Here is a 23,779-nt window from a genome sequence, read left to right as displayed (position 1 = left end):
TATTGATGTTGGCACTGAAACACTTCTGGCCTTTGATAAACTTTGTTCTACAGTAAACAATGCCTATAAAAACAAAATAACGCAAACCAGAATTGACAATTTTTTCAAACGGAAGGTTGAAACAGATAATGTTTGAATCTATTAAGTGCTATGTAATTTTGTATGCAAGATTTTTTTAAGGTTTTTGTTTGTATGGGTTCTTCTGTAGGTATTGCACTGAGTTGGTTTTTTAGTGTTTTTAAATAATTTTATGTATGTAGTGAAGCCAGCATATATTACAAACCGAGTATTTTCTTGTTGGTTGTAACTATAGTTATATCAATTTTTATTCTTCTGTTGTGATGTTTTCCAATAGTTTGGTTAATACAAACTTTGTTATTACAAAGTGCTAAGGTTTGAACAGTTAATGTTTGTATCTATAAAGTGCTATGTAATTTTGTAAGTTTTTGAAGCTTTTTGTTTGTATTATGGGTTCTTCTATAGGTACTGCATTGAAATGTTTTTTTTAGAGTTTTCAAATAATGTTATGTGTATAGTGGAGCCAGCTTATATTACAGTGTATTTTCTTTGTGGTAATATTACAGGGATTACAAGTTAAATCAATTTTTTTTTTTTCCTGTTGTCATGATTTCCAATAGTTTGGTTAATACAAACCCTCGTTATTACAAAGTGCTAAAATTTGGACCCTACAGGTTTGTAATAATGAGGTTTGACTGAATACACAATGCTGGTGACTTCCTTGAAGAACAGTAAAAATTTGTAACATGTATCACTTTTAGGCCAGTAGCATTTCACAAAAATCACCCATTCAGAAATAATTCCTACAATTATTTTTTGTTTCAATGGCTTCATTTGTGACCCAATATGAATGATTACCCTACATTTCCACCCTCGAGGGAGTCGTGGAAAAGTGGTGGGTGGTAAAAATATGCCCCCCAAAAGGGACGTTTTTGCAATTTCCTCTTATATCTCCTAAACAATTCAAAATTTTGAAAAAGTGCTTCGAATAAAAGTTGCAGAACATTAAATTCTGCATCAGATGAAACCAAAACAATTTTTTTGGACCATCCGCTACTTAACTTCAGTAGGTCGAAGTTTGACCAATTTCTCACATTTACGAAGTACCGCACATATTTATGAAATGCAATATGAATTGGCACCATACACCCTTTATGACTTATTTGATCCTCTGGGAGAAGTCAACCTTGATGTAGCTGCTCACATCATTGATGGAGGATATTTATTACGAGTGGTATGGAAGAATTGTGATACCTTTCAAGGTATATATCATCAACAAGAATGTTGACTACTTGAAATGCCACTACAAAAGAAAAGCAAACACTGGTTTTTGATGGCTACCCTGAAGACCTGCCTACCAAAAGCATTAAATCTGTAGATTGGATCAGCAGAATGAAGACACACATTACTCCTGAGGTTATCTTCATAAAGTCAATGGTGGTTACGACTCAGGAGAAATTCCTTTCAAATGAGGAACAAGGAACGAATCATTAGCTTGCTTACCGAGAGGTAGGAAAGTGAAGGCATCCATCGAAGATGCCCAGTCATGAGAAGGTTGCTCTAGTCGGCGAGGATATGGATTTGTTGGCCATCCTCACTGCTCTAGCCACACAATCGGCCAACATTTATTTCCTCAAACCAAGAAGAGCAACACCACACCACCACCAAAAATGTTCGCCCACCACAGCTGTAAACTTGCCGACATCAAAAATTTCCTTATCTTCCTCCATGTCATAAGTGTACAGTGGTGGTAACTGCTGCAAGACCTACATCAACAGATATATTCCTACCTTGCGGCCGGCATTTCTTAACGTTCCCCTCCCAATATGTGCCCTTGAATGGTAGTGTGGGAGTATCTTCCTGTTCTGTTTTAAAACATTCCAGAGCTTTTTTTAAATTACAGAACTGTTAGGGATCCCTCCCTGTTGTTGATTGGGAGGGTATTGGAGCTTCAGCGGCGACCAGAGGCCAGGGCCAACCAACATCAACAACAGCCATATTGTCAACTGCCCATGTGCAGGTTTTATATCATTCTGGTACACCCAGTATTGAACATGTGCTATTGGACATTGCCAGCCAAGCCTGCTTATTGAAAGAGGAGTGCCTTAAAAAGCTCCTGGTTTGCAGACAGGCCCGCCCATCTGTCCACACAAGATTTGTCCAGCAAACCTGTCCATGTATGTCTTGCAACTGGTTCCTAGTTGACGAGCCGATCCGACCACTATCTTGGATCATGATGACACATCCGTCATTTTTTTTAAACATATTCCTCCCATCTTGTGCAATCAAAAATTAATTAGTTTTTAAGGACCCTTCACCACCATTAAGAGGTAGAAAACTATTTGTACATCACAAAATCCCTCAAGAAACAACAATGTTGAATAGTACATGCACTATTGATAAGATAATACACATGTGCGCGACAATTACGTGCACTTGGGGCACATCTTAAAATATGGAAATCATATTTTTTTTTGTAGAAATGTCAATACTAATTCATAAATTGAGAATAATTAGCTACAAAAACTTTAAGACACAAGACAAATGTTTGTTAAAATCACGAGTACAAACTATTTATCTTATAGTACAGTAAAACTGTTTAGATGTTTCTCAAGGTTCTTAAGACGTTTAGACTAATTGACAAAACTTATTAAAAGGGTCAAACTTGTAGTATGAATATATGTATGTCTTCAAATGTTTTAATTTGGGTTGCTTAAAAAGGAGGGTTTTAATGTATATGATATAAATAAGCATACAACTGTAATGTCCCTTTGTAATCCAGCAGAGAAAATTACCCTGCATCATGGATAACAAAAGATATTAATGTAGCACCTTTTCTTAGCAATTAGCATAAGAATGCAAACTGCTCTGTATGAGGTGCATTCAACACATTTTGATAGTTACATTGTCAATTACCTGTTTTGATTGATATATGTAAATGTAAGTTAAATATATGATTTCAGTAGTTTTTAAATCACAAATTGATTTTATGTATTCATACACAATAAGTGATTTTTTTATTATTTAATGGAGTAAGTTTTTCTAAAAGAATGAAAACTGATAGTCGCAAGTGCAGCATGACAACCATAGCCTCAAGCATCAGTCAGACTCTAATTATTTACATAATTATTTTCCCAGCCATATACATATAAACTAAGGAATAAGCAGCAACACACGGAACCGTTACACACGCATCTTACTTTCAAAATTTAACCTCAATTACAATTTAACTAGATTTTTTAAATAGTTAACAAACTGACAATTGCATTATTTTCAAATGATCAATATCAATCCCAAAAAGAAACAATCCTCTAAATGATTTATGTATAATAATGTTGCCTTTCAGAATTTTTTTTTGGAAAAAATTGAGAACTAGCTTCAAAAAACTTAAAACACAAAACACACATTCAACATAAGTGAGTTAGTATAGTTAATTTAAGTAACTAGTACATATAGGTTACAAGGAAACCATGTCTAGAAGTTTTTCAAGGTACTATGTAATTAACAGACTGAACTTATTAAAAGGGTAAATTTGTAGGTTTTTTTATAAATTTTCGCTAACATTTTTCAACTTATTAAATAAAATATTTTATAAGTGGGATTTTCAAAAAAATAATGCCTTTTTTCAGTCTTTATTTTAAAAGCAATTCATTTATAAAAAATATCCTCAATAAAATGGCACTCATTGTTTTCAAAATTGTACAAAATATATCTTTACACACTTACAACACATCTACCAACTTTGCCATGTATTTCCTCATCTCTCAGACGAAAGGTGTAAAGTTGTCTAATAAAGATGAAAATATAACACACTGCACTTTCTTGCATTTTGCTATAGCAGGAATGTGAAGTAAACTACAGCCGTGACCACCGCAGCGATGATTTTCTGGTAACTATTCACTATACTAGTCTCTGTGATGCAGTCAAGTTAAACGTATCCTAAATAACTTCCAAACATAAGACACACACAATTAATCCAGTTAAATTGTGAAATTTTTTATGTATTAAGCATGCAACTTAATGTTTGTTAGCATATTGTACTACCAACTATTTTTTAATGTTAAACAAGCTTTAATTTTTTTTGTGTTTCAGAACTAGAAAAAATTGAAAATATTTTCTGAACAAAACTGAAATAGAGGGTATTTGTACATATACCTGCCCCTCAAAGTAACGCTGATCAATTTGCACGGTTTATAAATTCTGTGTCCAATGGAACCAAGAACGAATTTTACGGACAACTCGTTACCAAACTAGAGCAGGCCAAAGTTGGACCAATTTTCAGCATCAGAGGAAATGACTGGTTTTAACTTCAGGTTTTAGAAAATATCATCTTCAAAAATGATGAATGGGCCAACTGGGCTGTCTTCAGTATAGTACTATCGTATACTACAGTACTGTAGTACTCTATAGTAATAATACATTATAGTATTAATAGTGATAAAAAGTGAGCAAGTCTTCCAGTACTCACCAGAGTTGTGTACTGTAAACATGTAACCTTGGTAACATACAAATTCATGTGTTCTCATGTTGCAAATAAACTTACAATACAAAACTTTGGGACACAACATTTAATGCTACAGAGTGTAATAAATTGTTAATTTTAAAGAAAAAGGTTCAACATTTTTCTACTTTTAAAACCTAACTAAAATTCTATTTAATAAATGGTATCATTGATTTCTCAGGGATAGCCTAAGAGTAATACTGATGTATAATATATATATTATATAATAAATGATAGCAACTTTAATAATAACTATTATTTATTATCTAGGAATATATTGTTGGGACAAACATGAAATCAAAGATATTTAACATTTTGTTGGTTCTCTAAATCATCACAAACGTGCAGATACCTTAAAGTATTTTTCAAAATAAAAGTTGTAATTCATTAGATCCCAGCTACGTTATTGATTTTCAACAAGGAATTATATTTAAGTACTGCACATCTTTATGATATCCAATATGAATTGGCATCATACCCTCTTTATGACTTATTTGATCCTCTGGGAGAAGTCAACCTTGATGTAGCTGCTCACATCATTGATGGAGGATATTTATTACTAGTGGTATGGAAGAATGGTGATACCTTTCAAGGTATCATCAACAAGTATGTTGACTACTTGAAATGCCACTACAACAGAAAAGCAAACACTGTGGTTTTTGATGGCTACCCCGAAGACCTGCCTACCAAAAGCATTAAATCTGTAGAGTGGATCAGCAGAATGAAGACACACATTGCTCCTGAGGTTATCTTCATAAAGTCAATAGTGGTTACGACTCAGGAGAAATTCCTTTCAAATGACGAACAAGGAACGACTCATTAGCTTGCTTACCGAGAGGTAGGAAAGTGAAGGCATCTCAGTCAAGCATGCTGACCATATTATCATTGCCACAGCCATCGAAGATGCCCAGTCATGAGAAGATTGCTCTAGTCGGCGAGGATATGGATTTGTTGGCCATCCTCACTGCTCTAGCCACACAATCGGCCAACATTTATTTCCTCAAACCAAGAAGAGCAACACCACACCACCACCAAAAATGTTCGCCCACCACAGCTGTAAACTCGCCGACGACCTCAAAAAGTTCATCTTCCTCCATGTCATAAGTGTACAGTGGCGATAACTGCTGCAAGACCAACATCAACAGATATATTCCGACCTTGCGGCCGGCATTTCTCAACGTTCCCCTCCCAATATGTGCCCTTGAATGGTAGTGTGGGAGTATCTTCCTGTTCTGTTTTAAAACATTCCAGAGCTTTTTTCAAATTACAGAACTGTTAGGGATCCCTCCCTGTTGTTGATTGGGAGGGTATTGGAGCTTCTGCGGCGACCAGAGGCCGGGGCCAACCAACATCAACAACAGCCATATTGTCAACTGCCCATGTGCAGATTTTATATCATTCTGGTACACCCAGTATTTAACATGTGCTATTGGACATTGCCAGCCAAGCCTGATATTGAAAGAGGAGTGCCTTAAAAAGCTCCTGGTTTGCAGACAGGCCCGCCCATCTGTCCACACAAGATTTGTCCAGCAAACCTGTCCATGTATGTCTTGCAACTGGTTCATAGTAGACGAGCCGAGCCGACCACTATCTTGGATCATGATGACACATCCGTCATTTTTTTTAAACATATTCATCCCATCTTGTGCAATCAAAAATTAATTAGTTTTTAAGGACCCTTCACCACCATTAAGAGGTAGAAAACTATTTGTACATCACAAAATTCCTCAAGAAACAACAATGTTAAATAGTCCATGCACTATAGATAATACACATGTGCGCGACAATTACGTGCACGAGGCCAACACACACATGCGGCACTTGGGGCGCATCATAAAATACAGAAATCATATTTTTTTTGTAGAAATGTCTATACTAATTCATAAATTGAGAATAATTAGCTACAAAAACTTTAAGACACAAAACAAATGTTTGTTCAAATCACCAGTACAAACTATTTATCTTATAGCACAGTAAAGCTGTTTAGATGTTTCTCAAGGTTCTTAGACGTTTAGACTAATTGACAAAACTTATTAAAAGGGTCAAACTTGTAGTATGAATATATGTATGTGTTCAAATGTTTTAATTTGGGTTGCTTAAAAAGGAGGGTTTTAATGTATATGATATAAATAAGCTTACAACTGTAATGTCCCTTTGTAATCCAGCAGAGAAAATTACCCTGCATCATGGATAACAAAATATATTAATGTAGCACCTTTTCTTAGCAATTAGCATAAGAATGCTAACTGCTCTGTATGAGGTGCATTCAACAAATTTTGATAGTTACATTGTCAATTACCTGTTTTGATTGATATATGTAAATGTAAGTTAAATATATGATTTCAGTAGTTTTAAAATCACAAATTGATTTTATGTATTCATACACAATAAGTGAATTTTTTATTATTTAATGGAGTAAGTTTTTCTAAAAGAATGAAAACTGCTAGTCGCAATTGCAGCACGACAACAATAGCCTCAAACATCAGTCCGACTCTAATTATTTACATAATTACTTTCCCAGCCATATATAAACTAAGGAATAAGGAGCAAAACACGGAACCGTTACACACGCATCTTACTTTCAAACTCTAACCTCAATTACAATTTAACTAGATTTTTTAACGAGTTAACCAACTGACAATTGCATTATTTTCAAATGATCAGTATCAATTCCAACAAGAAACAATCCTCTAAACGATTTATGCATAATAATGTTGCCTTTCAGAATTTTTTTTTTTTTTTTGAAAAAAATTGAGAACTAGCTTCAAAAAACTTAAAACACAAAACACACATTTCAACATAAGTGAGTTAGTATAGTTAATTTAAGTAACCAGTACATATAGGTTACACTGAAACCATGTCTAGAAGTTTTTCAAGGTACTATGTAATTAACAGACTAAACTTATTAAAAGGGTAAATTTGTAGGTTTTTAAAAATTAAACGTTAACATTTTTCAACTGATTAAATAAAATATTTTATAAGTGGTATTTTCTTAATAGGTAAGGGTCAGAAATATTAGCATCTTGCTATAGATGCAATTTGTTTGCTAATTTATATTTATATGCTTTTTTGTCTAATTTCCAATATACGTAAATCCATTTTAGTTAATTCACCAAATGAATACTTTATTTCAGTCCAAATTTTAAAAGTGATTCATTTATAAAAAATATCCTCAATAAAATGGCACACATTGTTTTCAAAATTGTACAAAATATATCTTTACACACTTAGAAAGAAACAATTCAGTCTTGAGGACTTGTAACCTGACTCACCTTATATTTGTACTTCATAGTTTGTATAGGACACATGCACAAATATAAATAAATTATTTTTATGTTTCTGTCTGTAACTGAAGACTTAAAAGCACTTCAGTCAATATCCAAATACAACACATCTACCATCTTTGCCATGTATTTCCTCATCTCTTAGATGAAAGGTGTAAAGTTTGCTAATAAAGATGAAAATATAACACGCTGCACTTTCTTGCATTTTGCTATAGCAGGAATGTGAAGTAAACTACAGCCGTGACCACCGCAGCGATGATTTTCTGGTAACTGTTCACTACACTAGTCTCTGTAATGCAGTCAAGTTACATGTATCCTAAATAACTTTCAAATATAAGACACACACAATTAATCCAGTTAGATTGTGAAATTTTTTATGGATTAAGCAAGCAACTTAATGTTTGTTAGCAATTATAATAGATTAGACCTAATAATAACAAGTTTAACCAATTAGTAAATTATTTTAGTAGCACTTACAGTCAACTCAATTAACTGTGTATCTGTGTTTGTTGGCATTCTAAATTTACTATTATTCTAAATTCACTAATTTTCTGTATTTTAGTATTTTTGTATTTTTGAATTTCTTAATATTTGTTTTTAATTTTTCTTGTTTTGTGTCCTTTGTCTGTGGTGTCTCTAGTGTATTGTGTTTTTTTTTGTACCGTGCACACCCCTGTAATCTCTTCTCAGTGTTGGTTTGCATGTCACAATTTATAAATAACTAAATATTGTACTACCAATTTTTTTTTTTTTAAAGTAAAACAAGCTTTAATTTTTTACGTGACAATGTCCAATAAATTGATGAACGCTGGCTGCATGCACGAAAGTGTCCCGTTATGCACATTGTCCCATTACGCTGTGTCCCATTACGCTCATTGTACGCTTGCGCCGCATCTACCTCTCTTCCACTTGATTAAACAACCATCGATTTGACTTTTTCGAGGCACATTTAACTTGAAACACTCCCATTCGTTTCCTACTTTTCCTATCATCGTCCTATCCTTAACAGAATAACACAGATTGGAAGAAGTTAAATAGCAAACAAGTATAAAAGTTATAGAAAAAATAATCTCTTCGTTAAAGTAATAAACATATTTGAATTAATGAGTGCAAATAAAAGTAAATTTATCAATTAAATTGTAGATTTCATTTCACTCCTCCTTTGTATCCATACAAAATAGTGATAATTCAATAAAAATTATTCAATTTTATTCATAAAAGTATACAATCATTTCATCAATGTTTTGTTATGACGTCACGTTAAACTATCGTCCATAAACCAACTTTACAGACAACCATTTTTTTTTTGTGTTTTTGAACTAGAAAAAATTGAAAATATTTTTTGAACAAAACTGAAATAGAGGGTTATTTGTACGTATACCTGCCCCTCAAAGTAACGCACATCGATTTGCACGGTTTTTGAGTAATGACGCGAAATAAATTACGGCATGATTTGAAGTAGCATGATCATTGATTCAAAGTAGAGCTGTTTTCTTTTAAATGAAATTTAATTTCAGTGCACGCACAATGGCACTTGTGTAGTACAGTAGAACCCCTGTCATTACTTTTTCAACGGAGGGCACAAAAATGGTGTATGATGCGTATATGAAAAGGGAATGGCAATAATAAATTTTTTTTCCAATCTAGCATACTAACATAATGTCAGATTAAACACAAATACATATGTGTAAATAATGACATTATATTAATGAAAGATATGAATTCATCATTATATATACATACGTACAATAAAACCACCAGAAATGCAAAATACAGATGTAAATAATCAAGTAAAGCTGACATGAGACACAGTACCCTATAAAATGTTATGAAGTTCTTTCTTGGAGGGGGGGAAAAAGCAACCAAGCCTAAATTAGAAATAAAGAAAAAAAATTAGGCTATTTCTTGGAAAAAATATCAGAAATCTTTGTTTGTTTTTACAAAAAAATTAAATTAACAGAACCACTTTCAATAAAATTTTAACTTTAGAAACATAGAATACAAAACAATCCGATCATAAGAAAACAATAACAAACAGGTACATATATTCAGTTCAAAGAGTAATGAATAGTGCTGAGCCGATACCGATAACCAATACTAAATATTGGCCGATATTAACGTATCAAAATCGTCCGGACTGATACTTTTTTGTGCCGATAGTCACAAAATTTTGTATTTATTTTCACCCATTGTGATAGAAAACATTTCATAAATCAGCTGTCCATATAAAAACGCACAGAATTTAAAACAATAAATTTTATTCACAGAAAACCACGTCTTTTTAACATAAAGCACCGCCAAGTATTTTCTAACCTAGGCGTCACTTGTTCAGCGATACAGCACGACGCACGTAAGTAACAACGATCGATGGCTGCGCAGTCATTTCGCATGCGAGAGTGATATTTGCGATTGTCTCGAAGCAAGATTTATACTACGTCACGATTGTTGTTAGCGATACCTTTGTATGTTTACTATTTACGTGATTTTGTCAAACAGCATTATTTTCTTTCCAGTTTATTTGTATTTTACATGGTGCTGCTTTCTTCAACAAAATATAATATTACAGAAATGAATCACAAGAGTGATGTATGGAGTTTCTTTTCTGTTAGTAAAAGCAATGACCAAAAGGCTTTGTGCAATAATTGTCACTGCCTTGTTTCTCGTGGTGGAAAGGACACGCAATCTTACACTACTACTAATTTGAAGTGTCACATGGAAAGATCGCATCCATCTGTAAATAATAAATAACTAAAGTTAGATGTTCCGCAGGCGTCTGCATCGCTGTCATCTGAAACAGCTGCAACATTGTTTGTTTAAACTGCCGCAACATCGTCTGAATGTAGGCCTACAATGGCATCATCAGCCAAAATTGTGCACGCAGAATATATATTACGTTGAAAAGACACCAGTTAACCTTATCCTCCTACTCACAAAAGGGCAACAGAAATAACATCACTGATTGCAAATATGATTTGCACAGACTTTTTGACTTTTAGTATTGTGGAGTCAGAAGGTAAGAAACATTTTAACTGAGGCCTAATACATTTAAACTTTGTAACTCTTTGCTTAACTTGCAGGGATGATGTGTTAAGTTAGGCCTAATGTAGGCTATACTTTTAATGTTGCTTTTTATAGACTTAAGTGACAATAATATGTGATGTGATTAAAATCCCAATGTTTTTTTTATTTCAAGTTTCAATAATCTAATGAGATACCTCGACCCGAGGTACAAAATACCACACAGGACAACCTTTTCTCGCAGCGTAATTCCTGAGCTGTATGATGTAGTTTACCGGAAAGTAACAGACATTTTGGAGGCTGCAGACCATATCAGCTGTACAACTGACATGTGGTCATCTCTGGCAAATGATGATTTTCTGTCACTGACATGTAATTTCATTTCTCCTGATTTTGAGAAGATCATTGTGTGTGTGGAAGTTGTGCCGTTCAGTTATATTAACCACACTGGGCAGAATATATGTGATTTTATCACACAGTATCTAGATGATTGGGGTATAGGGTAAGGTGCATCGTATTGTAAGAGATCATTATGCTTACATGGTTCGGGCTTGCTAATTATTACAAATTCTGAGTGTTGGGTGTGCTGCTCATACTTTACAACTTGTCATCAAGGAGTCGTTACTGAACCATAAAAATGTCTCTGATGTGTGTAGCAAAGTTCGGTGTGTGGTAGGGCATTTCAGGCACTCTATTTCAGCTAACAAACATTTGACTGAATTCCAAGAAGCCAACAAAATGCCATGCCACAAACTGAAACACAATGAACCAACCAGATGGAACAGTACCTTTAATATGTTGGAGAGGTTTTTGGAGCAGAGACGTGCCATATCATATCTTGGTTCAGACCTCAATTTGAATGTGGAACTAAAAAATGCTGACTGGGAATTGGTAGGAGAAATTGTGAAATTGCTGAAATTTTTCTTAATGTCCACCCAAACCATTAGCAATGAGAATACTAGTATTTCAGAAGTTATCCCCCTTGTTAATGGTTTGACAAAACTTCTGTCTACTTGTAAGCCCAGGAAATAAGTTGAAATCTGCCTACACTGACATGGTTAACAACCTAAATACTCCCTACGCAGATATGGAAAAAAAGTTCATTGCAGTTTAAGTACTCTGCTTGATCCACACTTCAAACAATTAGTTTTTTCCAGTGAGGAAGATGTAACTTCTGCCAAGTCAACTCTTAAACAACAGCTGAGTTTGTTACAGTTACAGACCCCAGAACTTCATTCACCTGCCCTTGACAATACCGCTACAAGTTCCAGTGACACTTGTCATTCCATACATTTTTGTACACAAATCTAATTTCCAGTAGTAGTAGTGTTGGAGCTAGTACATCTTTATTGCCTACACAAGAACTTACTAGGTACCTTGAGGAATCACTCTGTGTCATTAATACAAGCCCACTTCTATACTGGAAAACATCTCACCAATCACTAAAAAACTTGCTCAGAAATATTTGTCAACACCTTGTGGTAGTGTGGCACCAGAGAGACTTTAGTACAGCTTGTGCTATGTGCACAAACAAAAGGAGCTCCATGAGCCCTCAAAAGTTGCGAAAGTTAGTTTTTTTGAACAAAAAATCAAAATATTTATAGTGCTCTAAAAAAGTGGATATTTTGAGATGCTTCAAAAATTCACATCTTTTGAAACAAAAAATGTTGCTTAAAAACTTTAAAAAATTAAGAAGAACTGCAAGAATGGATGGATTTATTGTTTTCACCATTTGAGATAATAATGTTCTAGTTAATAAAAACTTAAGCATCTCTGCCTTTTTTTTTAGTGTGGTGTAATTTGCTACTTGTTTCCATCATAGTGAAGACAAAAACACTTTTTGAACACTTCCCCCTTTTTACAGTTTCCAGTGTTTACATATTGTTGTCCTGGTTCCATGAAAGAAGTAAAACTATTTTCTACTGCAATTGTAAAAACAAATATTGACAGCCTATTACGATAATTCAATAATAGAAGGTTAACATTTCTTGAAATATAACATTTTTCATGTCCTGCGTATAGAACAACCGTGCACCTAGACCAAAAGTCTCCTCCCATGAGAAAACCCATTTTCTTCCTAATCTGTACTAGAATAAAATTGACTTTAGGTCAATTTTTAAAATCTTCATGTTACATAATGAGTTGAACTTAATTATTTTATGCCCATCAAAAAACATTGCAATTTAAGATGCATAATTTTTTAATAGGCTTTATGTTAGCTACTTTAAAAATAATGTTTAAACTTATTACTTGTAACTGTTGGGGAGGCGGGGAAATGTCTCAGTAACATACCAAAACAGTGATGCAACACTGAATGCTTGTAAAAATAAATGCTAATAAAGTAATAAAAACTATAGGACTTACCATGGCTTCAAGTTCAATATGATATATATTTTCCATTTCTGAACTTAGGTTGTTGCTTCATACATCCAATTAGGTAAAACATACTACCCAACATCATGGATGAAAGAGCAAGTTATTATAGCAACGTTTCTTAGCAATGTGCTTAGTTACACACACTACTCCGTATGAAGTGCATTGACAAAGCACATCCCATACAAAATAATACACAACATACCCCCCCCCTAGGCCTGTGCGAATAGTGTTTTTTGGATGCGAAGCGAATATCGAATCGAATACTAAAAATATTCGCGAAGCCGAATCGAATTGCGAATATGTATATTTCTTGACAAGGCAATATTACACTTAAATTATTAAATACTGGATTAATAGGTAATAGTAAGGCTTTGATTCAAAGTTTAATCTGTATTATATTTTTAATAGTAACAAAGCAAAGTAATAAGCAAGAAATTGAATTCTAAAAATTACAATGAATAAAGAAAATCATATTTTTTATGCAGTTACATTAGAACTACAATGGTGCTTTGTATTTTAGGCAGTTAAGTAAAAAAAAAATTAACTATCTAAAGATTTGTTATTATAGTTAAACATACCAAATGTCATTGTTCAACATATCAAATGTCATTTTAAATTTGCCTTCAAAAAAACCAAATGTTCAACATGTTGAGGGAGAAGGCATTCCCTTCTACTGGTAACAACATTACCTGCCACTGAAAACAGTCGTTCAGAACTCACTTGAGTGGCAGGAATCCCTAAATATTTTGAAGCTACAACACACAAGTTTGGATATTTGTTGCTTCCATGATTTCTCCACCAACCCAGTGGATCGTCACTTCTTGGAAGACGCGGTTCACTGAGATAATTTCTTATTTCGTCTTCTTTATGGTTAGTGGCTGGTTGGTTGGGCAGTGAGTCAAGTGCAGCCCACAAAACAGATTTTTCTTCACTAGATTTTACAATCACCTTTTCATTTGCTTCTTTTGGTAAAATTTTTAATTCAGTACCAAGAATACTTCCTGCCTCAACATCAGACATCAGCACGCCCTTAAATCTAGGGTCTACTAGCATTGCAATGCAACTGACTTGCTCCTTCTTGAAATTTGGAAATCTTGACTTCAAGTTTTTGCACAATGCTTTGGCAAACAAAATACCATCTTTCTGCTGTTGTGCATGGCTTTCTAGGTTGGATGTTAGACAGTGGAGAATTGGTATTATCATTGATGTGGTTGGATAACTTTCGCCACTCATTTCTTCTGTTGCTTCAGCTAATGGTTGTAGCACCTCAACAATACTTTCTGCTTGTTTCCATTCCGATGATGACAACATTTCTGTATTTCCACTGTTGGCATGTTCTGCGACCAAGGCAGCTTTTATTTGTAACAGCCGCTTTAACATGAGAAATTCAGAGCTCCAACGTGTGTCTACATTTTGTATTACCTCAAGCTGAGGCATATTTAGTTGTGCCTGGAGTTTGTGCAGTCGTTTTCTAGCCGAACTACTCCTCCTGTAGTGAGCAACAATACCTCTAGCCTTGCTCAGTAGAGTTTTCACACCGGGACAATCCTTTTTACTGTCTTCAATGGCTATTTGGAGGGTGTGGGCAAAGCAATATCGTGAACGTTCATGAAACAGTGAAGAGAAAGCCAGCTTAAAATTGGCTGCATTGTCTGTAATGGAAAATATGGGAACAGTACATGTTTCCGTACATATTCCCCACTCTGACAAAAGAGACTTGATCGTTGTGCTGATATTAACACTCGTGTGGGACTCTTGCAACACAACAGTGTTCAGTGCAAATGAAACGTAGGTAAAATCTGGTTGCAGGTAATGACACGTCAGGCTGACATAACTGTCAGTGGACCGAGATGTCCAACTATCTGATGTCAGAGACAGAGCTGATATTCTAGGCAAATCATTCGACAACTGGGACTTAAGCGTTTCTTTGGTTTCATTGTACAACGCTGGTATGTAGTGTTCTGAAAACGTTGTTCTGGAGGGCACTTGGTAAGTGGGCGCTATGTACTTGTTGCCAAGTAACTCCCTGAAACCTTTGCCTTCAACAAAGTCATAAGGCAGCATCTCAGAAGCCAACATTTTTGCAATTTGTTTAGTGATGCTTTGTGCAGCAGGGTCACCTGGTTGCATTTTTTTGTGTTTGTTAACAAAATCGGAAATTTTTGGTTGTGTTAGGCCTACTTGAAGATTTTTTGATGTTTGAGACATCTCTGAATTTTTGCATTCCTGTAACTTCGCATACAGCATCTTGTGTTTGTTTTGCAAATGGTTTTGCAGTGTAGTAGTAGTACCTAAAAAAAAAAAATAATTAAATAACCATTTTCATAAAATTATAATTATATTTAATGTTGCATACCTAACCTAACCAACCGTTCACAATCCACACCAATTCACAGTATTTTTTATGTAGCTCACCTAGCCTAGGCAATTATTAATGGGAGGGGTGAAAACAGAAAAAATAAAAAAAATAAAAAAAAAATAATAATTTTGCTAGTGTTCTTTCATTGTCCCACAAAGCATCTTAAATGCTACAAACCAAACTCAACCATTCATATGACTTTGTATGTTAAATGTCGCAAACTTAACCTAACAAACAATTCAAACAAATTTACAGAGTTTTAAATGTAGCTAAGTAACCTAGCCTTCCCAAAAATTTTACATTATTTTTACTGTAGCCATACTAACCTAACCAACCATTAAAACGATAAATTACCAGGAAACTACTTAAACTATTGCAATTCCATTATACAGAATTAGAAAAAATGTAAGCAAGAAAAAATGCATTTGGAAATTTTTGATTACTTTGTTTTGATGTGCCCCTCTCATCAGTAACTATCCTAACATAATCATTCCAATAATTGAAACCATTTTATTGTATTATAAATAAAGCTAACCTAACTGTTCAAATGGTTGACTGTAAGTATTGCAGTGTTGTTTCACAGAATCATCAAATATGGTGAGAGGTATTTAACAATACCTTTTTTTAAATTTATATTTAATTGTTTTCAAAAGAACTTATTATATTCTATAAAAATTATCCATTTTAAATTAAACGAAACGTCTCTGTATCTTATGATAATATACTATAAAATATTTTATTATTTGTATTTCTTAGTCGGAAATGGTAACAAACACAAAATAAAAGTTTTTTTTTTGCACAATCTTATTTTGAAAGGCAGAAGGATTATTGAAATCTCTAAATAAAGTGTGATTATGTCCTCACAATATCATTTGCGTCTTTACTCCTAAAATTAAACAAGTTTATTTTATAGTTAAGTTCAAACAGATATTTACATATAAAAAGAAAGATTATATAATTTCAAAAGTATTGAATACTACTTCCGTGAAAAACAAAAAGCAGATGTATGCTAGTAGACATAATTTTCTTTATACAATTTGTTTGGACTTGGGTAGTGTAAATAAACTTGCCTCGTGGCGTCGAGAAGATTTTATTGCAATCGTTGCACATTGCCGCCGAACTTCCCGATTCGGTGAAATAATCCCAAATAAGGCTTGTTCTTTTACGTTTTAAAGAAAAACCCGGTGATTCGTCACAACTTCGGCTTGAACTAGCCATTTTACGTGGTAAAGAGAATGTTTACTCTATGTCGTCATAACCTCACAGCTCACACCTCACGACTGAAAACAAAGAAGCAACTACGGCCGTGGCTGCAACTGGAGATTGTCGATTTTCATCTGTTCAATACAATCGATTTACGTGGCCATTATTATTCGTATTCGTAGCGTGTTTGATGATTTGCAGGAAAAACAAAGGCTGTATTGGGACTCACTGAGCTAGCACTTTCTCGCACGACGGTATTTACCGACAGTTTTATTTTTTTTTTAAAAAAAAAAGCTTCGCAATGCATGCGAAGCTTCGCATCACGTTCGAAGCTTCAAATGAAACGAATAGCAAATTACTGGCGAAGCCGAATCGAATATCGAAACAAGCTTCGATTCGATTCGCAAAGTCGAAGCTTCGCACAGGCCTACCCCCCCCCCCCCCCCCACACACACACACAAATCATGCGCACCATTATATATATATATATATATATATAAATTAGGGATGGGTCGTACTGGTTCTTGGTTCCTACGGTCCTCAGCATTTTAACCGGCACCAAGAACCGCAGCTTAAATGTCGGTGCCCCAGTACCGGCAGTATAGCAAAACCCTTTACGAAAATAGTCCTTCACTACAACTTAACTGCAGCATGAAATGGCTCAACTCACGTCCAATCCACATATGAATTATATTTTTGGACTTTAGTGAAATAATATTCATCTATAACTATAAATTAAATTACACGTGAAAATATTTAATAGTCTCGTCTATCTGTAAACAAAGTACGTTTTTCAATCAAAACATAACAGTTGAATGTGCCATAGATGTAGTTCATCGATGTCTGCAATTTCATAAGGTGCCTCAGCAGAGGTATGAGAACAGAAAGACGTCATTATTGTTTCACTGGTTTTTAAAATAAGCAGTTCATTGAGTCGTTGACACGTAAGTATTGGTGACTGGTGTATAAAGAACAATTAAAAGTGCAAATTCCATAGTATATTTGTTTAATAGAATTGATGATTGATTTTAAATATTTCCGTCAATTTTCGGCATTCTAAAATTTTATGCTTTTTGTGAAGTGCTGTGAAGCCATCTAGCGGAATGGCTAACTTTCTCTTTTAGGCAAACGGGACTGCTTCGAAAGTGGCACGTCTTTGTTTTTCGTGTAAATAGCGTTGACAAAGATCCCGCGGACACATGATAAAAAATAATGTTTTTAAAGTTGTTTATATTTTAGCAAAGCGGTGTATGTATTTACTGTTGACTGGTCAAACAAAATGCTTGTTGACACTTGTAAAGTACATATAATTATTCTGGCAAAATAGTGCAAATTGTGTTAACAAATGCCATCAGAAGTGTAGCAGTAATTTCCTGTTGACTGTGCAAACAAACTGAATTTGATGTAAACAATAAGTTTGATGGACAATTTATTATTTTAATTCTTTGAAAGTTCACCATCATTTTATTTATTTCCATTATTGAAATATTTTCTTTTTATTCCTATGTTTTAAAGGAGGGTGTATGTAGATTTCTTGAGGTAATTGATAGATTATTACAGTAAATTTTATTTTTATTGAGTGTTCTTTATATTATTTAGAATTATTTTTCACTAATAAATATTACATTTGTAATAGGTTGGGGTGTTTGCTGTAGCTTGAAAACTATACTAAATCTTTTATTTGCTTTGATATCCTCTTTAAAGACTGAAACATTATGCCAATGAATTTCTTTGCAAGCATACAATAAAAACATTCAGGACAGAACAATACAAATAAATTATTATTTTCAGTGTTATAAAAGTAAATTGTTGAAGATGTAAGTCTGGATACAGGCTTAGTGCTTGTATTTGTAGCCAAAACAATACATAGTTTATTACTCGAAACACCTCATAAATAATGTGTGAATAATGTTTTTTTTTTTTTTTTAAGTCAGAACCGAGAACCGATTTTTAAGAACCATACCGAACCGAGAACAGGAAAAAAACAGGAATTGACCCATCACTAATATAAATTAATGTAAATGTAGTACCGATGGGTGCGAAGGAAAAGACCAGCAGACTAGCGCAACAGAGTGCGAGGCAGGCAGCCTGGTAATATCTGCGGCGGAAGCGGTCCATCGTGAAGTAGATGACAACGTACGCCGGCACTTCTATCAAGCCCACCATCATGAAGTTCACATATTTGTCCCCCGCCACCACCACGGAGTTAAGGGTCAAGCCGAAGAAAACAAACGCGCTCGCCAACCTGCAAGCAGAAAGTAACCAGGCCGCTTCACACCCACACTTCTTGGCCACTAACAAAACTAGCTTAACATTACACTAAATGACACACAAAAGGCAACTCATTACATCCTTTGTTAGTTTTTACACAAACAAAAAGACATGGAAGCTGAGATATAGATTTAGATGTAGATATCAGCCTGTTTTGTGCCACATAATTAGGCACAACTGAATAAAATTTATCACATGATAAAGCCTGGAGACAATTAACATTTTTCCTGAAAGTTTTGAACATGATTACTCCAAAATTTGTGTTTTTGCATTTTAGCTCATGTGATGAACTTCCCGTACACATCTGATGACACAACATTTGACTGACCAGCAAAAGCAGCAGGTGATGAAACGTAACAGCAGTACCCTGGATGTGAGGATGCCTCGCACCAGACCCACAGAGCCTTCCTCCTTGGGGAGCTGCTCCTCAACATCCTGCAAAACGGATCCGGATGTTCACTCACTCCAGCAAAGGATGGTCTCTACTCACCACAGCCAATACCCAAAACAGGTTGAGGGGGCAGAGGGAATGCACATTAAAAATCTAAAATGAATGCGAGAAACTCTTCTTCCAGCTTAAGTGTACATGATACCAAAACTTCTAAAAGAAAAATGAAATTATCAGCAACATTTTTTTCCCGTTAATTGTACTACTTAGTTTTTTATGCTACCAGTATATACATGAACAACATAAACATACTGTAAACACCTCAATTTATATCAGGATATACAGTGTTTTGCACAGGGAAAAAAATTCAAGAAAACCCGAGCCATATGTAATGCAAGAAAGTCACACGTCTTCTTTCCATTTTCCCTGACAATTCTTCCTCTATTCAGGAGCACCCCCACTTGGAAAGGGGGCGAAAAGGGGTTGAGACACTTGTAGGTGTCTTAGTGGCCCACCTTACCACTAGGAAGCAGAGAAACAAACGACTAAGTTGCAAAAGGCGCGATTATGACTCGTTCAGGGGTTTTAACGAGGCAGGGGTTCTATGCCAGAGCAAGCACAAGATCGACAGCTAGTAAATGACAAGCTGAGACCATTTTCGGTGTAAAGCTGTTCATTGTGCCTATTTGTAATTTACTGGTATTTTAAAAACCTTCAACTTCTTGCACTTTTGCCTCATGTTCGTAGATTCATGAAACACTGAAATGAAGTTATATACAGCAAAACCCCTTTTCTAAACATTTCAGGGGCAACAAAGAAAAAACTGTTAATTGCGGGAAAGTGTAAACTGAGGAAAAACTAAAACTCATTGAATACAAACATACCAAATTTCCTGTATGCATTCCTTCTTAAACAAATACCCTTTTTTATCGCATAATTGTTGCACTTGCGTAATTGTCGCACCCATATTTTAGGGCGTCAAAATTTTGATAAAAAAAACTCTTGCGTAGCACAATGTTTTTGGTCCCGCTATTAGATTCCGAGCGCTTTGTGTGGGTATTTTTCCGTATAATACGATGTATTTTAAAATATAAATCTAATATTTATTTGGACATTACCTCTTACTTATTTAATTAACAAAAATACGAAGTTGTATGATGTGAAAATGTTCTTTTAAAGACTTTTTAAACGTTATAACTAGGCATGTGCGAGAAAGACTTTTTTGAATTTGAGACGAGATCGAGAAAGCAATTTAAAAATTCTCGAGAATTGAGTCGAGATCGAGAAATCTGTACTTTAGTTAACAGGATAATATGATCCAAAAAAGTAAAACTCAATAATCTGACAAACATACATAATAATTATTCAATAATTTTATCAAGTATCCACAATTGCAATTGCCATTACAACTTTACCTTTACACTCAACAGTTTATTTGCCTACTGTCGTATGTAAACATACGTTATTGACTCCATAGTCTATACAGTTTCCTTGAGCCATGGACGGTACTTGATCATGAAAGTCTGAACATTCACCACTATTGATATGTCACTATCGATACGGACCGCAATTTAAACATCATGTTGCTTGTTATATACTGCTGGCCGTGTGTATAACCTAAGGCCATAAAACAAAATGCAATCGCGGAAGAATTCTGCAGTCATGTTTATATTTTTATTTTTTACCGTACCGTTTTACGTTGATACTTGATATTGATACCGAAAATGATTTATTTTTAACTTTAATGTTGGTTTTATTAACGGAAAATAATCATTTTCTTCTGTAATTTAATGTGATAACCACAGCACAATTCATTGTTTACGTTTACCGTTTCATGTAGTGACTTGTGAACGGAAGTTGTTTGTTTTTAACTTTTTAATAATTTATCGTGTATACTATCGTAACAAGTATATTTTATTTTATTCGATCTACGTTACGTTGAAGATATGTTAATTATTTCAACACGCAACGCAAAATGCTGCCTCAATATATTATATTACCTGACCTATTTCTTGTTTACAAAATTCTCGAAAATTCCGAGCCAAAAAAATTATCTCGAGACGAGATCGAGAAAATTTCTGTCTCGACTCGTTCTCGATGATGTCGAGACTCGCACATCACTAGTTATAACCTTCATCTGTTCGTCTGCTTCTCCACTGTGTACCGCTTACAAAAATGTAGCCAGCGCTCGTTGCAATCATTAATGTTTGGTTATGTTGGCTTTCCCTATAGAGCGCGCACACATAGCCGAATATTGATACCTTGCCAAGTGCATGCTACGCACGCTTTCTGTTTGTTTATGTTACATTCCGTATAGAGCGCGCACACGTAGCTGAATATCGATATCTCGCCGAGTGCATACAACGCGTGCTCTGTCGAGTGCCAAGGTAACTACATCTGATGGCCCGCACATTTCGTGGTGCATACTACAATAGTTACGCGTTCGTTCAGGCTCGCATTCGAATCACAGATATTGTTTTACTATTTAAAGTTGAAGAAAGGTTTTTGTTACATGACTTCTTAAGTTCTTATTAATTACAATTGTTGGCATGTTCTTTTATACTTCACTTTTTAAATAAACATACTTTCCATGAATGGGTTTTGTTTTTATCAATAACTTTACCTAACAAAATTTTTTTTACGCATAATCATTGCTCCCCTACTTTTCAAACTTGATTTTAGAATAGAATGTGCGACGATTATGCGAGAAAACACGGTATTAGCTTAATGAATTTTGAGCATTCTTAGCACTACAGGGCAGCATGAGGATAAAGTGTTTGCAACATCCACAGTGCGAGAGTTCATGCAGATAGGTTGAAAATTAAAATTAGCTTCAATAATAACTGAAAATCGGAAGACACACAAAAAGTATGCCTGGGAGAGATCATAATGATAGGCAGTAGGCTTATATGTACTCTATTTCATTAACCCGTTCACTCCTGACGAAACAGTCATGCTGTTTTTTTTCCTTTTCGAAACTACTGATGCTAAACACAATAGCCCTAAATTTTTTATTTTTTGTGTTTGGCCTTCACTATTTAAACATTAAAAGGCTGGACAAGTCTTTTCTAAACTTTGTCTCACTATACTATAGACCAGGCCTGCCGTTTTTACGGATTTTATCCGTTTTCACTGATATTTACAACGCTTCGCCTATATTTTCATATTTGAATTTTGTTTGTGTAAATATTTACATTCAACTACCTATTTGAAGTTGTCAAACAATACAAGCATCCAACAGCAAAGGAAACACTCACATTAGGTGTAGCGCCATGGAACTTCCAATCGTTTAACCACAAACCAAAAACATATACTCCCACATATCGTTTCTTGAAGTACAATATCTATGATTTCAGGGGAAATGTTTTTTGTTTGTTGAGTTAAACGCTAAGAAGTGTCATGGCGTCAGTAAACATTGGAATTTTTTTGCCATTACAATGTTTTAGGTGCGGCATTTGTTTACAAACTTCTTACGTGATTTAAGTTGTAGTTTTGGTCTTAGCTAATTGTGATGGAGAAAAAACGAAAGGCTTCGCCGGATAGGTTACTTTATAAACAGCGTTATCGTAAAGAATGGAAGCAAGAATTGAAATGGTTGAGGCGTGGCAAAACGGAATTTTCCACCATTTGTTCGACTTGCAACTCGAAACTGAACATGACAAAGGGCGGCTTGAAGGATCTTCGGCGGCATGAAAATACGCAAGTTCATGCGAAAAACCAACGAGCTGCTGATCAGAGTTGTTCTTTGACGAGTTTTGTAACCAAACCAAACAAAATAATTGATGCAGAACTGTTATGGGCGAACTTCGTTTGTGAAAACAATTTATCTGTGAAACTCAGTGATAATTTCACGAAACTTGTCCCGCAAATGTTTCCAGATAGCGAAATCGTAAACTTTCATTGTTCTCACATTAAAACTAGCCACATACATAATTATTCAATCTTTGGGTACATCAGCTGCAGATTATGTTCCCTATGCAATGAAAACACAATTTTTCACACTGATGATTGATGAATCAACTGATGTTACAGTCACTAAGCAGGTTGTAGTGTTAGCAAGTTTCTTTCCATCAGAGATTGTTGAAACTCATCTGTACAAAGTAATGGCTTTGAGTGGTGCTGCAACTGGAGAAAATCTCTTTGCTTTGGTGAACTCCTCATTTGAAGAGGATGTTGTTATTCCCTGGAAGAGATGCGGTAAAGAGCACAGAACATGAAAAAGTAGCTACTTAATGATGTGAAATACATTTGTTTTTTTAAACTTGTAAATAACTTAAGTTGTATGGATGTATTTATAGTTTGTAAATAAGAAAAGCACCAAAGCATATGCTGAAGAGAAACATTTAAATAACTTTTCATTT

The 23,779-nt window shown here is 34.6% G+C and overlaps 1 protein-coding gene across 4 annotated transcripts in view; it reads right to left on the bottom strand.

Annotated features, from left to right (window-relative positions):
- The window catches only part of LOC134530569 (organic cation transporter protein-like), a 66,548-nt gene that overhangs the window by 10,833 nt on the left and 31,936 nt on the right, over positions 1–23,779 (bottom strand). For 2 of the 4 annotated variants that reach the window (XM_063365519.1, XM_063365520.1), the window contains 3 exons: positions 19,359–19,465; positions 18,790–19,004; positions 8,368–15,488 (listed from right to left, as the gene is read on the bottom strand). In XM_063365519.1, the coding sequence (XP_063221589.1) occupies positions 13,804–15,488; positions 18,790–19,004; positions 19,359–19,465 (2,007 nt within the window). In that variant the 3' untranslated portion in view covers positions 8,368–13,803. Of the gene's footprint in view, positions 1–8,367; positions 15,489–18,789; positions 19,005–19,358; positions 19,466–23,779 lie in introns of those variants that run through there. The other 2 variants (XM_063365522.1, XM_063365521.1) reach the window with 1 other exon arrangement.

The sequence above is a fragment of the Bacillus rossius genome, chromosome 3 (assembly GCF_032445375.1).
Source record: "Bacillus rossius redtenbacheri isolate Brsri chromosome 3, Brsri_v3, whole genome shotgun sequence".
In the NCBI taxonomy this organism is placed as follows: domain Eukaryota; kingdom Metazoa; phylum Arthropoda; class Insecta; order Phasmatodea; family Bacillidae; genus Bacillus; species Bacillus rossius.
This window is presented reverse-complemented; position numbering and strand designations above follow the sequence as displayed.